A 15,221-nucleotide genomic window follows, 5' to 3' on the forward strand; every position below is an offset into this window, starting at 1 on the left:
AAAAAGATAAAAAAAAAAAAGTAACCCTTGACAGTTTCTCCTAGTTCAGTAAATAGGAGATTGATTATATATAACATATGCAAGAATATAGTTCAGTAATTTTTACGTGTGTGGCTATTGCATCTTTAATCCTCTTGATTTCAGCCAAGAGTTTAGTTGTAATAATTGATTTTATTCTGGTAATAAATTGTTAAATCATGAGAGAAAAAAATACAGTTCAGTTCTAAATATCCATGAACATAGCATGTAGATAAGAGTTAACACAAAATTGAAATTACCCAAATTATAATTTGGTGAGGGACACACCTGGTGGTGCTCAAGGCTTAGTCTTGACTCTTGCTCAGGGGTTACTCCTGGTGTTCAGGGGATCATATATGGTGCTGGGAATCAACCAGGGTTGGTCGAGTGCAATATAAGCACCTTAAAATATGAAATATCTCTCTGACACTGCATTACAATTTAGCAAGTTAATAACCTCCTGTTAATTCTTTAAGTTGTTAGAAAGATAGCAAAAGAGAGTAGTTTACGCTATAAGCATTTTAACATCCGTTATCAGAAGCATTAGTAAACAACAGAACGCACCCAAACTATGCAAGCTCAGAGATCACTTAAAGAAGTCAGTAACCTAGATAACACAAGCTCAATTATTAACCTGTCAGTTAAAATTACAGAGAAAAATATGCATCATGGTAAGAATCTTGAAAGTAATGTTTCTGCCCTTCTTTATCATTTTAAAGTATCAAACGGACAAAAGAGTTATGATCTTTTCCAGTTCATTGATTAGAAATGCCCTTTATATTTTGTTTTATTTTAGGGTCACTCCTTTGCTCCTCTCAGAGAGCCTGGCAAGCTACCAAGAGTATCTCACCCGCATGGCAGAGCCTGGCAAGCTACCTGTGATGTATTCAATATGCCAAACACAGTGACCACAAAGTCTCCAATGGAGACGTTACTGGACCCGCTCGAGCAAATTGATGAACAACCAGAGGACAGTAACCCTATTAGAGTCACACAAGATGGTGCTCCAGGGCTACACTTGACAGTGTTTGGGGGTAACTGCAGGAGTGCTCAGAGGACCATGCAGTGCCAGGGATAGTGCCCGGGACACAGAAGGAACTAGAGTTGGCCCTTGCGAGTCTTGCTGATTAAAAATGCTGGCATTCTCTTACCTGCCGCTTATATGTTTCCAGCTGTGTGCGTGCTGCATTTGCTTTCTTCAGTTCTTCTTCCAAGCTGACTGTATTATGCATGTACATCATGTTAGTTTCTTGCAAAGTTTTCACTTGCTTGCGAAGGTCATTCAGATCTTGTAACTTCTGGCGATAGACCTCCACCGTTGACTCCAATTTATTTGCTTTATCAGAGGTAGTCCTGGAACAGTAAGGACCAAATGTTACTGTGTGGAAGATAATAAATGTACAAAACAACATTATTCTGACTGTAGAATGAGATGAATCTGACAAATAAATTATTAGGTAAATGAAACAATGGGGGTGGGGGGGTTGGAAACTCAAGTGAAGAGAGAAACATCAAAACCTTGGGAGAACTTTGAAAACACTCAGGCTCTAAAGAGTCTGAAGTTCAACCTTTCTGTTCTTAAGAACAGCAAAATAAAAACATCTTTAAATGTAATATCCCAAATTATTAAAATGCACAACGTAAGCACAATGTCTGCTAAGAATGGTTTGTCAAGAAAAAATAACCCTGGCTGCTCTGGAGCTTAAGGGACAGTGTGCTCTGGAAATAATATACAAACAATTTTGCCTTGATTATTCTATATACTTAAAAAGCTGATACATCATTTGTCTGGCAAAGCCACTTCCCATATCATTTAATTTTGTGCTTACCCAACCAACTGGGCTAGAACAAAAAGAAACCAGATCATTTGAATGCTACATGCAGGCTAAAAGTAAAAGAAAGACTGCTTCAAATAAACATGAAATACTATACAACAAAAATGGTCAACTAAGAACAATGAACAGAAAAGATTATATGTATAATCTACCTGCTTAACTTTCGGGGGTCTTTAGGGTTGGGGGTGGGAGGAGCATACCCGGTGGTGCTAAGGGTTCACTTCTGATGGTGCTCAGGGGACTATATAGGGTGCCAGGGATCAAACACAGGTAGGCTGCATACAAGACAAGCACCTTACCCACACTGTACTATGGCTCCAGACCTGCTTAACATTTTATATGCAGAAGTTAAATATAAATTTTACATTACCAAAGACTAAAAAGAATCTGAAATAACTGAAATAAATGTTAGAACTCTTATCTGGATATAGCTACATTTTATCCAATGCCAAATGTGAATTATGAGTATGCCTTTCTTTACATAAAAATTTCACAAGATACTAATGACTACATGATCAACAGATATAAAAATAACTAAGCTTACAAAATTATAAGAAAAATGGTTTCATTTGGGTTTTGTGTGTTATGTAATATACATCTGCTCAACGAAGACTTAAATACTATCTTTTAACTACAATTATTATCAAATAACCATAGAAGTTTATGAGTCTGGGTAAGCAATCTGATCAATATGTTACAGACAGGGATAATTCTAAGAGTTGCTTATTTAAATGTGGAATACTCTAGAACCTGGCCTATAGAAGGGTGAGGAAGGAAAGAAACTGAAGGGAATAAAAGAAGAAGAGATGGGTGGAGAGTAACCATCAGGGGCCCCAAATACGCTAGTGGTGAAGAGGTTTTAATGCAGCTATGCATCTAACCACAGAAACAGTAAAACTGAAAGCATCTGATCTGAACTACAATAACCAAACTTGAAACTGTCTTGTCAAGGAGCCATGCTGGGGACTGGGAAAGCAATGCAGGCACTGGAAGAGGGACGCTGACAGTAGTGACAGGATTAACTGGAAAACTGTTAACTTGAAACTCAACTATGAATAACTTTTTTAATCAAAGTCTCTAAATTGTAAAAAGGTGAAATACTAAAATGTCTAAGGAATAACTCAGGAGGAACATAGTTATGCTTATGTATACCATACCTAAGAACGTCTATTTCATCTTTGAGGGCTCTTGTTTCTTCAGCCAGACTAGTCAATTCATCATTCCTATGCTGAAATTCAATTAGTTGCTTTTCAAGTTCTTCACAGTGAACCCGGTAATCATCTTTGGCAGCTTCAAGCCTTGTGCACAACAAAAACAAGTACTTTTAAATTATTTTCTTTTTGGCTTTTAATTAGTTAATAATAGAATGGAAGTTCAAGGATTTAGCTTCAAACCTCTCTGTGTCTGATCAGTCCCACCACCAAAGTCCAGTACATTCCCACCCCCAAAACATAACCCTTCTCCTTATTCTCCCCACCTCCCACCCTTTCCTTCTGTCAACCAAGAGGGTTTACACTGGGTCTATTAGTTATTTTTCCTTGCCGATCACAAAAATTTAATGTTTATAATGAAATGCCCATCTTTTCTTATTGACGTGATAAGTTCAGCAGGACTTCCTTCTAGGTTTTTAAAAACTCTACATTCAAAAGAAGAAAAACTCAAAGAATAGCCAAAAAAAGCCCTCAGCTCCTGATTTTGAAAGAGACTTGAAAAATAAATTGAATGCTGTGAATTAATTTTATTTTTATTTCACTTCAGAAGGTATGTCTGGTTGAACATGTACACTCAAATGATGAAGATAAAAATATATAGGTATCTTAGAGTAATTTTAAAGTACACAGCATGTAAAGTATAATTAATTTTATGTAGACCATGATAAATAAAAGAGGGATAATTAAAACATTGTGGTGACAAAAAACTGAAACGACAAGTGATTAAAATCAGTATTTAAAAAAATTATATGACAAACCCAAAGGAACGCAGATGAGGGCAGAGGATAGGAAATTCAGCAAACACATAGATGTAAATGTACCTATGTAAAAAAAATACAAACGCAAATGGACTAACAAACATACCACTTAAACAGGATGAGAAAGAATGGACAAAAATTAGAGGCTCAAATTAGCATTCTTAGAGAAAAAAAAATAACACATCCCACATCTCATGCCACTTTCAGAAAATAAATTCAAAAGAGACACTATATCTACATGAAAAAGTCCAACTAAAAAGGTCTGGAAGGTGATAGGGAATATCTTCATGGCATGGAAATAGACAAAGATTTCTTGAACAATACACAAAAAATGTTCTAATCCTAAAAAACTGATAAACTAATGTCCATATAAGAACTTTTACTATTTGGAAGATATTTAAGTAATAAACATATACCAGAGAATAGGTGAACTATTACACATATATCTGAAAAAGGATCCGTACACATCTTATTTTTAGTTCTCAGGATATTCAGTCAATTCCACGAGCCATCTGATAAGTTAGACATTATTTATGCTTTGAAGTTTTTTAAGTAAGGAGATAATTATATATATATACATATATATATGTATATATATATATATATATACCGACAGCACAGCAGTAGGCCATTTGCCTTGCACAAAGCCAGCCCAGCCAAGCCGGGTTCGATTCCTCCACTCCCTCAGAGAGCTTGGCAAGCTACCGATGGTATCTCGCCTACATGGGAAAGCCTGGCAAGCTACCCATGACATATTTATTATGCTAAACACAGTAACAAGTCTCAAAACAAAGATGTTACTGGGCCTGCTCAACCAAATCAATGAATTCAGATTATATACTTATAAAACTCCTACAACTCAATACTAATAAAATCAGACCTAAAAATAAGCAAATGTAAAGAAACAGTGTAAGATATATGGCCCATAAGCCACGAAAATGGCCTTCTCACATGTTCAAGTGATCAGAAAAAATACAGAGGCAAGTCAGATTTAGATAGATCTAGATCCTTCCATATTCACTGGAACAACTGAACTTAAGACCACCAATAGGATTGAATTGTGACACATATAGGTTGAACCTCTAGTGTTATTAGCACCAAACACTGCTGTTGGTGGATCTGCAAAAGAGTATAATCACTTAGGAACAAGGTTAGCAACATCTCTCTCTTTTTTAAAATACTTTTTCTTCAATTTCTTTTTGGGTCACACCCGGCAATGCTCAGGGTAACTCCTGGTTCTGCACTCAGGAATCACCCCTGGTGGTGCTCAGGGGACCATATGAAAAGCTGGGGATTGAACCCAGGTTTGCCGCTTACAAGGCAAATGCCCTCCCCACTGTTCTATTGCTCCGGCCCCCAGCATCTTTGAAGATTAAACATAGACCTACTGCATAACTCAGCAATACTGCTCTATGATTTGCCAGTGAGAAAGAATGAAAGTTGACAAAAATATTATATTTTCAAGTTCACACCACTTTTATCTGTTATATAAAATCTAGAAACTCACATGCCCATCTTTAGAAAACAGATAAATAAAATTGGGTGTGCTATGACATGATTAATATAGTGGACTATTACTCAACAATGATAGTTTTTAGCAATACAATAAAAAACATGAGTGATCTCAAAAACACGCTGAGCACAAAGGCTGTCACAAAAAAAAATTCATAAGCATAATTCAAGTTAAATAAAGTCCTAGGTCACAGGAAACGAATCTACAGTTAAAAAAAAAGTGAAAAGGAGAGAGGAGGGGAAGCGAAATTATTCCAGAAAGGAATAGAAGTGAGAGTCACAGGAGTATGCCTTTGTTAAAGCACCTTCAATTATACTTAGTATTTATTCACACAGAAACATGCAAATGTCATCTTGTTAAAGAAAGAAAAAGAATTGTAAACATACTGAAGTCTAGTGTTACATGCAAATGTTATCTTGTTAAAGAAAGAAAAAGAACTGTAAACATACTGCAGTCTAGTGTTACAGAGTTTTTGACAGAGGTATGGGTTAGCAATTCTAAAAGCACTGTGTGGATTTGAGGACTGAGAAAGTGAATAAATACTTTGTGGAAAAGGAAGCCAGAACTCTCCCAAAGGCAAAGTCACAATTTCAGAAATGAAGATGAGGTTGACCTCTGATGACACAAAGATGTCAATAGGAGCTCACTGTTCATAACTGCAGATACAAAACCAAACAGAGATCTATGTAAACACACGAGGACATACATGGGCAAGTGTATGTACTAGCACCTGACACTAAGGTATCCTACAAGTAATGGGAGACAAAAATTCTCTGGAACACATATATTTGTTGTCTCTATAAAAGAAGCTCTAGGTTCTACTCCCAATCACACAATAAAAGCAGTGAACTAAACTGAATTAAAGGGATCAGGGTCCTAAGAGAAAAGACTGATTAGAAAGTTGGGTAAGAGGGGCTGGAGCAATAGCACAGAGGGTAGAGCGTTTGCCTTGCAAGCGCCGACCCGAGTTCAATTCCCAGCATCCCATGCGGTCCCCTGAGCACCGCCAGGAGTAATTCCTGAGTGCATGAGCCAGGAGTAACCCCTGTGCAAAGCCAGGTGTGACCCAAAAAAGCAAAAAAAAAAAAAAAAAGTTGGGTAAGAGTTAATAAAAAAAATTAGATGAATCTGGGACATTTTGTTGTGGCAAGAAAAGTCAGAAAGTACTCAAATATATTTGCAACATGTTGAAAGGAATACCGAGATAATAACAGAGAGATTATCTGGTGGTAAAACCAGGACATTAGGAGCACAAAAATAAATAATGAGAGGAATGGACTTACAGCTCCTTGGATAAGAATTCATTACTAAGTAAAATGCATGATCCTGGGTTAGATTATGAACCAGGCATAAAAGAAACTATAAAGGACATTGAGACAACTAATGGAATTTGAATATAATAATTTTTATCAACACTTAATTCCCTAACTTTGATCTCCACCCTCTGCTTTTAATGCATGCCCTTACTCTTAGGAAATGAGCAACAAAGTATAGAGGGATGTGCCTCTAAATTATACTAAAACCAACTCAGAAAAAAATAATGTATATCTATATCACTACTCACAGTAAATGCTAAAGCAAATGAAGAAAATGAAAACAATTGTCAAGAAAAGGCATAAAATAGATACTCGTACCATGCCAAGTTTTTTTGTATGTTTGAAATTATATATTTAAAAAGTAGCATAAAATACATACAAAAAATTAGAACTCTGCTCTCAAAAGTCTCAAGAGTGCAGTCACATTAGTTCAGTGGTAACAAAAGAGATCTATTAAAGGCCAGACAGACAATTTTTAAAAGAGAAAAATATAAAAATTATATGTACAAGCTTTTGGTGATGGGTTTATATGGTTTTGGGGGGGTGGGGCAGAAGTGAGGGTACACACCCAGTGTTGATCAGGAATTACTCCTCACAGTGCTCAGGGGACCATACAGGATACCGGGATTGAACCTCGGCCACATGCAAGGCAAATGCCCAGCCCTCTGTACTATCTCTCCTGGCTTACATTTTTATTATGATCAGGTTTTCCCCTTTCACCTAAGAAATTCCTTTCTTCTCCCCAGGCTCAGCAGACTTACCTTCATTTGGCCCTTATCACATGAGAACTGAATTGCTGTATAATTTTTATCACACTTGCTCTAGATAACAGGATAAGCAAAGGCAGAAACTAACATATACCATTATTTTAGTAGCCTAATTGGTGTCCTAAGCACGCTTGCTTTACAATAGTGAATCATTTGTTATTGACATTCTGAGTTTTTAGCAACATGTTTAATATTACTCTCAGAAGAAGTTTTGCTAAAGAAAATAAAAGCTACCTATAGTTTTCTTCCTGTAATTGTTCTAGTTGCAACTGTGCATGAAAATACTTTTTTGCCACCACTGAATTTGGATCATCAAAAGATCCATCCAACTGGTCAAGTTTTTCATTCATCATCTCATTCTCAGAAATTAATGAATTCTTTTCATCTTGAAGTGCAGTCACCTATAAAACAAATAAACAAGTATGAATATGCAAAATTCTGAATTCTAATCTTAAACCAACTGATACAATTGTCAATCAGTTTAGGTCATTTCTAAGGCTCTCTCTAGCTCAAATTCTGGGTCTATCAGGTTTGGATCAAGCAAAACAAATGTTGAAGAAACAATGTCTACAAAAAGTCTATTCTCAAGATCTCATGTCTGTTTGGTTTGGGGAAAAATTGTTTCTATTTAAAAAATTTTTTAAAATTTTAATTAAAAATTTTAAATTAAAATTTTAAAAATTTCTATTTTAAATTTTCTAACTTAAAAATTGTTTCTATTCTATCTAAAATGTGTTGTGCAAATGCACTGTAGCACTGTCCTCCCATTGTTCATCGATTTGCTCGAGCGGGCCCACTATGAACTTCAGAAAATTAGCTCCCCTTTCAGGATATAAAATTATTATTAATTTTTTTACTGGAAAAATCTATTGTCAACCAATAACAAATCAAAATAAGTTACTTAAAAACATGTATGCACACCAGAGCTTATACTGACATAGATACATGTAACAATGCAGTTGTCAGGCAAAAAATAGAAAATTATACTGATATCACGTAATTATACTGATATATCATTTACAAATTTTAAATAAATACTACATAATTTGTATTGATACATAAGTAATATAAAATTAAGGCTATGAAAGATACACAGCACTGATGTATGTATATGGGTGATACATAAAGGTATACATTTTAAATACCATTTTTCACTCATATCAATATTTTCCTCCGCCCCTCTCGGAGAGTATTCGATATGCCAGACACAGTAACAACAAAGTCTCCAATGGAGACGTTACTGGGCCCGCTCGAGCAAGTCGACGATCAACGGGAGGGCCTTTACCTTTACCTTTTATCAATATTTTTATTCAATTTTTTGTTGGCACTCATCTGATAAATCCTTTAGTCTTACAAAATTATTGTTGGAATGTTAGCTGATGAACCAAAGTAGATACATGTAAAAAAATCTTTGAGGGCAGCCAGGGTGCCCCCCCACCCTCGCAGCCCAAGCTGCTCACCCAGCCTGGGCGGCCTGGGCCCTGGGGCAGGTCGAAGAAGAGGGCCAAGACGGTTGATTGATCAGTTGCCTTTTATTCCATTCTACCCACATGCCTGCCCCAGTCTCTCTGAGCCTCCCATTCTAGTCTCTCACTGCCTCTCATTCCCATCTCCTCCTGTTTCTCCTGCTCATCTCTCTGTGCTCCATCTCGCAGCCTGGGCTCTTTCCCCCTCTCTCCACATGCGTGCTCCTGTATTCTTTTACATTCTTCTTTCTGTGCCCCTTGCTGGCCTCTCCGTGGTCCATCTTGCCACTCTGCTCTCTCCCTCTCCAGCTCTCTTGCCTCTCCAACTCCCCAGCACTATGGGCTGACACTGCACCCAGTCAGGTAGCAAAATCAATGTAAGAAAGCCCTTCCTGAGAGCCCCACCAAATTCAAAGGGAACGCCACCTAAAAGGTATTCCAAAGCCCTTCCGGACTGTCCCAGGCAAAATGCCTTTTAAGGTGTTTTTCTCCTTTCCTCAGTCCAATAACTCTATCAACATCTTAATACTTGTTATTTTTGTATGGACACAGTAAGAGATAACATTGAGACGTGTAGGGCAGCTCTTCCTGGGAACATCTTGCCACAGGCTCAGACTATAGCACGCAGGCCAGATTAATCATTCCTAACCCTAGAAGGGTCCAAATCTAGTTATTACTTTTTGGATCATGACAGCATTTGTCCATGCCCAAGCTCTTAACTTATAGTTAAGCATTATGACGCTTTGGCCAGGCCCATCTTGATGCCAGGGTAGCACATAGCTTACCACTTGCCCTGGTTCCATCCAGTCCCTCCTTGGGGACCCTGCTTGTGGGGGTGCTAGGAAGTAAAGGCAGCTGAGGCTTAGGTGAGAGAACAGATGCCCAGGAAGGAAATATCACTGAGAGTCACATTACAAAATCATGTCTTCTTGTGTCCATACAAAAAGGACACTGCTCTGAATAAACTGTGCAAAGGACTTAGGGAGAAGAGAAAAACAGTATTTACAAGTCAATAGAGCACAAAGAAAGAAGTTACAAATAAACACAGAGGAATGGAGCACTGTGATGGAAGCAACCCAATATACCTAAACTACCTGAGGTTATACAGGAAGGACAAAACAGTGTTATCCTACAGATACTTATGTGACAGTTATCATTATACAGATGTTCACAGAACAAATTTACTAAACACATATAATATCAGGGAACATCACACTCTTTGATCAATTCTCAATAACAAAATTTAAACTGAATCCATAACTGAGCTCTCTGATCAAAATTTTAAAAGGACAGAGATATGCAACTTTGAAATCTATATAATTTTTATGATATAAATGCATTTTTACTTATACATTTAAGAATAAAGCACTGGTTCAATTTCTTTTTATGTTAAACATATAACTTAAAAAGTACAGCTAAGGCTTTAGTCTTTATTAATAAATTCTAATACCCTATTGTATAAATGACTCTTTATATTTCCAATAAACATAACTAATACAGTTAGATGAGACTATATACTGATACACTAATAATAGGAAATTTAAATCAAGAGACTGTCTTAAACATAGTTTGGGTAAGTTATAAGCTCTGTTCTCCAAATGAGAGACACAAAGGCCAGGAAACTGTCCCCAGGCAGATTATAGGTGGAAACGTTTTAAGTTCAATGAATGCATTCATCCTTGTCAATTAGGCAGTTTAGCTGGATGTGTCAGCAAGCTGCTTTTCCAAGAAAGGGTGTGGAGGGGTGTGTAGACACACAGGAGTTTGTCATCTGGGTTCAGTGGCATTTTTCTTCCTTAGCACTGGCATTGCAAGGGAGGCAGAAGTTCATAGCTTTGTGGATGACTTGCCTTTACTACCTGAATGTCTGCAGTGTTATTTTTCTTTTAATCTTGAGCTTCAATGCATTAAACATAATAAACTCTGGCATCAATAATTTGTTTCACATAGAATATGTGATTTTTTTTTGTAATTTTGTTTGTTTTGGGACCACATCCAGCTATCCTGAGGGGTTACTACTGGTCCCCACTCAGAAATCATTCCTGGAGGGCTCCAGGGACCATATGGGATGCTGAGGATGGAACTAGTGTTGGTCATGTACAAGTGTTGGTAACAAGCTTTACACCACGTACTATCTCTCTGGCCCCTATCTGCAACATTTAACCCCTGTAAATCTTTATTCCACCTTTCTAGCCTGTGGTTTGGTGTTTTTTTTCCTCTTTGGGGGTCACATAAATGATGCTCAGAAGTTACTCCTGGCTCTGCCCACAGGTAAACACTCTATAGCTGTACTATCACTCCAGCCTCTACCAATTGTGTTTTAATCAAGTTACCGTACAACACAAAGCAAAAGTTATTTTTGGCTTTACTCTGTAATGCCATATTTTATTCTTTTTATCTAGCACAAGTTTCGTTAGCCATCAAGAAATCTTTCTTGTTCCAGGATACACATGTGAGTGGATGGCTTCCCCTCAAAGGTAAAATATTACCCTTGCCACTCCTGTACCCTATACCTCTGTGAACGGTCAGGAAGTAGAGAGAAGCCAGTTGAAGAGTTGGGCAACATTTTTACACCACGGCTATTAGACTTGCATGTCTGAGAAATTTCCATACCACTTTCAGGGTGGTGAATGTTTATCCTGTTTCTCTGAGTACCAGACTGTTTGCTACTCTAGTGTGGGGATCTAAAGCCACTGCTTCTAGCAGGAGAAATTAGGCCCTCAGTCATTTTCCACTGTGCTACAAAGAAGGAAAATAAAGGCGTCAAAGGGGTGAATTTCCTTCTTATTGGGTAGACTGTGGTAAGAGTCTTGAGGGTTGTTTTTTTTAATAAACTTTCCTGAAAGAGCTCAGGCAGTAACAAAGCTTGACAAAACCTGTCCATAATAGGTACTTGCTACTTGTCTAGCTTAGACATTTTTATTCAACCTCAAATTCAGTCATTTTATTTGTTTATGTGTCACTGAAGTTTTCTGAAGCTATTTTCTTATTGGATTGGATATTAAAATTTTCCCCCAGATTTTAAAATCACCCACAATTTATGCCCAATAATAAACATAGTTTCAAAAGAAATTTTCACTGTGAAATTGGGACAAGTGTCCAATGTGCCTCCACAGTACCTATGTTACTAAATTAATAACTCAGTTTTCTCTAATTAAATGTAATAATCATTAATTTCAAATATGCAAATAGTCGACTCTATTTTTATGCTATAATTAAAATGGCGAAAAGTGGGAACCCCGTACTTTTCAGGTAAAACCAGAAATTTAAAGACTCGGTCTTCATTATGTGTTACAAACAGGGAACTTGCCTTACACACAGCCAACTGGGTTCAAGCCCCAGCATCCCATATGGTCTCTGAAGCCCTCCTGGAGAGATCCCTGAATGCAGAGCCAGGAATAAGCCTTGAGCACTGCCAGGTATGGCCCCCAAATATACAAACACTTAAATCTCTTAATATAGAATTTTGCGTTATCTAGAAAATAAGAATTTCTCAGACAATAACAGATATCCTACATGATACCTGAATAATACAATCCTCTATTCTTAATATGAGTTACTCCGGATGTTAACTATAATCATATTTGAGAAAAATCTCAGAAGAGTGTGTGTGCAAAGTGAGTATAATGCAGATAGATAAAAGAATAGGCAGAAGGTCCCCTAATTTTGAGACCTGCTTTGTTCATTTGAGAGGGCTGATTATTGAAATCAAGTTAGAGACTCAGATTCTGGTGCGATCACTGCACTAAATAGCACTATGAATCACTGGCCCTATCATTCTAGAAACTTATTTTCATCAAGTAAAAGTTATGTTACCACATGTTCCTTATTCTCATACTTTATAGTCATGTATTTAATCACTATCAGGAATAAAATATGCTTCACATACAGCTTATCATAAAGTCTGCTAAGTCTTTTGTAAGCTTCCTTCAAGATTTAGTGCATTACTTCAATATTTGCATTTCTATATAATGTGGAATATAGCAAAATACTATATGCAAACACATAAAATGCACTTCTATATCAGACCCTGTTATGAGAGATTGATATGCACATTAATTCATGTGATCCTCACAGTTATTCTTGGTGATGTATATTATTCTCAAACCATTTATCAACAAGTAAAGCTTAAGGATAGAGAAATGTCCTGAGTACAAAACCAGTTAATAACACAGTCTGGAGATGACAGTATTTTTTTTTTCCAGTTTTGGGACCACACCTGGCAGTGCTCAGGGCTTTCTCCAGGCTCTGCACTTAGGATCAGGGATCACTCCTGGCCTGGGTTAGGGGACCTGATAGGGCTCGAACCTCAGGTGCACGCAAAGCAAATATCCTACTCATTGTGCCATTGCTCCAGCCCCTATCCTTTAACCATTAACTTCTTTGTCTCATGCTAAGTTTAGGTTGCTAAAGCACATGCGTAAATGAAAACAAGAATCACAGGCATATATACACACACACATTAGTGAAATTAATTTAGCAATCAGAACACTTCAAGTTCTTCCATAAACTATTACACTTAATAGTCTAGTCCTATGAAGGAGCTACTTCTACTTCCCTATTTTGCAAAGGGAAAACCCAAAGTCTCATCAGAATAGTTCACATTATTTTATCAGAACATATTCACAAAGAAGTAGTTTAGTAGCATTTTTCAATTATTGGAGATAAAGTAGTTTAGTAGCATTTTTCAATTATTGGAGATAAAAAAGTTCTGAAATACATGGTTTGACTGTCCATTCAAGAGTCAAGGAAGTCATGTACCTGTTTTGTTCATGACATGAAAGCTTAAAAACACTTAGACCGTTAAAATAAAACCTTCAGAAACTTAAAGAGGACATTTTGTCAGACCAAAGTTCTTTTCCACACCTGCATATCTAGTTCTTGGCATCTCTGTTTCAGTTCTTCCTTTTCTCCCAGTGCTTCTTGAAGTTCTTCTAGGGCCCTTTTAAGCTGAAATAGAAATGTACCAATTCTTAAGAATTGTATTTTAATACCATTTGAAAAATAAACTTTCATAATAACATATATGCTGACATTGGAAATAGCTTTTAAATTTACCTAATAACAATTACATTTTAAGTTACTGGTTTGTGTAAATAACATTTATGGTCTCATTACATTTAGGACTAAGAGATATAAAGCTATGCAAATCATTGTGAGATTTTTTTTTTATTTGCAGAGAGGGGGCTGTGCCACACCCAACTGCAGTGGCTGGGGATTAAAGCTGGGTTGGATGTGCATGACAAGTACTTTACTTCTGTTCAATCTCTCTGGCCCCATTGTGGAATAGTTAAATAAAAGAGCATTAGAAGAAAGTGTCACAGGAAAAATTAAGGCAACTATAAAACATTTCTGGAGAGAAATCTTCTTAACAACTTTTAACCTAAGAAAACTGGCAACACTCATGAAAAACATTCCCCGAAAGAAAACAGAGTTGAATTCTTTGCCTCTCTCTCCTCTTTCTTGCCATTACAACCCAAAGTTGCACAGAGGAGAGAGTGGGACATGCCCAGTGAAAAGGTGATGAAACAGAAGAGGGAAAGGAGTCTGGAGTAGAAAGGCTTTTAGCAGTCATGAGAGCAACTGTGACAACAATTACATCACCTGGTTTGATAAATCAGAACTTGGCAGAAGTTTTGAATTGCCTACTATTTTACTGTTTAATCACAGAGAACATATATCTTGAATGTGTGTCAATGAAAGCTCAAAGTCATTCAACCCTTTAAAAATGATCATAAGAAACTTTAGGGCTAAATACAGTATAGATTTATGACAAATACATGATAATACTCATTTGAGATCTTTGTTAAATTTCAAGGAAGAATATATTCTTGTACATGCTCTCCTAAGTCAGTGTTGTAATAGTAACAGGCAGAACTGTGTCATTATGAGCATTTTCCTCATATACTTAGAACACTCACCTGTTGCTCTAATTCGCCAACGGTATCACTGGGAGGAGTACTCAATATTTCTTTACTCATCAACTAGGATATTAAAATATTAAAAGGTTTAAACACAATTAATTGACGCTCATGTAGTTAAAAAAATACATTTATCTGGAAGTCAGCAAAAATACTTGACAGTTTCTTTGCATATATTTGGTGATCTTAGATTATTCAAAAAAATTATACTGGTATTTAAAGTTAAATAAGACAATATTCAAGTACTTAATTAGTAAGAATATTACAAATATGCTTGACAGATATGTAGATGCATTTTACATATTTGGGTAGCTGAGAAAGGACAATCCAAGTTCAGAAAGATCAATTACTAAATAAAACCCAAACACTAAATAATTTTTTAAAAGTCCATAACAGTAGCATTTCAAAACACAGTC

The 15,221-nt window shown here is 36.6% G+C and overlaps 1 protein-coding gene across 2 annotated transcripts in view; it reads right to left on the minus strand.

Moving 5' to 3' along the window:
* The window catches only part of HOOK1 (hook microtubule tethering protein 1), a 67,435-nt gene that overhangs the window by 22,459 nt on the left and 29,755 nt on the right, over positions 1-15,221 (minus strand). For both annotated transcript variants that reach the window (XM_056122355.1, XM_056122354.1), the window contains 5 exons: positions 14,806-14,868; positions 13,751-13,834; positions 7,653-7,819; positions 3,011-3,151; positions 1,170-1,371 (listed from right to left, as the gene is read on the minus strand). In XM_056122355.1, coding sequence (XP_055978330.1) covers positions 1,170-1,371; positions 3,011-3,151; positions 7,653-7,819; positions 13,751-13,834; positions 14,806-14,868 — 657 coding nt within the window. The remainder of the gene's footprint in view (positions 1-1,169; positions 1,372-3,010; positions 3,152-7,652; positions 7,820-13,750; positions 13,835-14,805; positions 14,869-15,221) is intronic.

Source organism: Sorex fumeus, unplaced genomic scaffold (assembly GCF_029834395.1).
Source record: "Sorex fumeus unplaced genomic scaffold, SorFum_2.1 ptg000045l, whole genome shotgun sequence".
Classification (NCBI taxonomy): Eukaryota; Metazoa; Chordata; class Mammalia; order Eulipotyphla; family Soricidae; genus Sorex; species Sorex fumeus.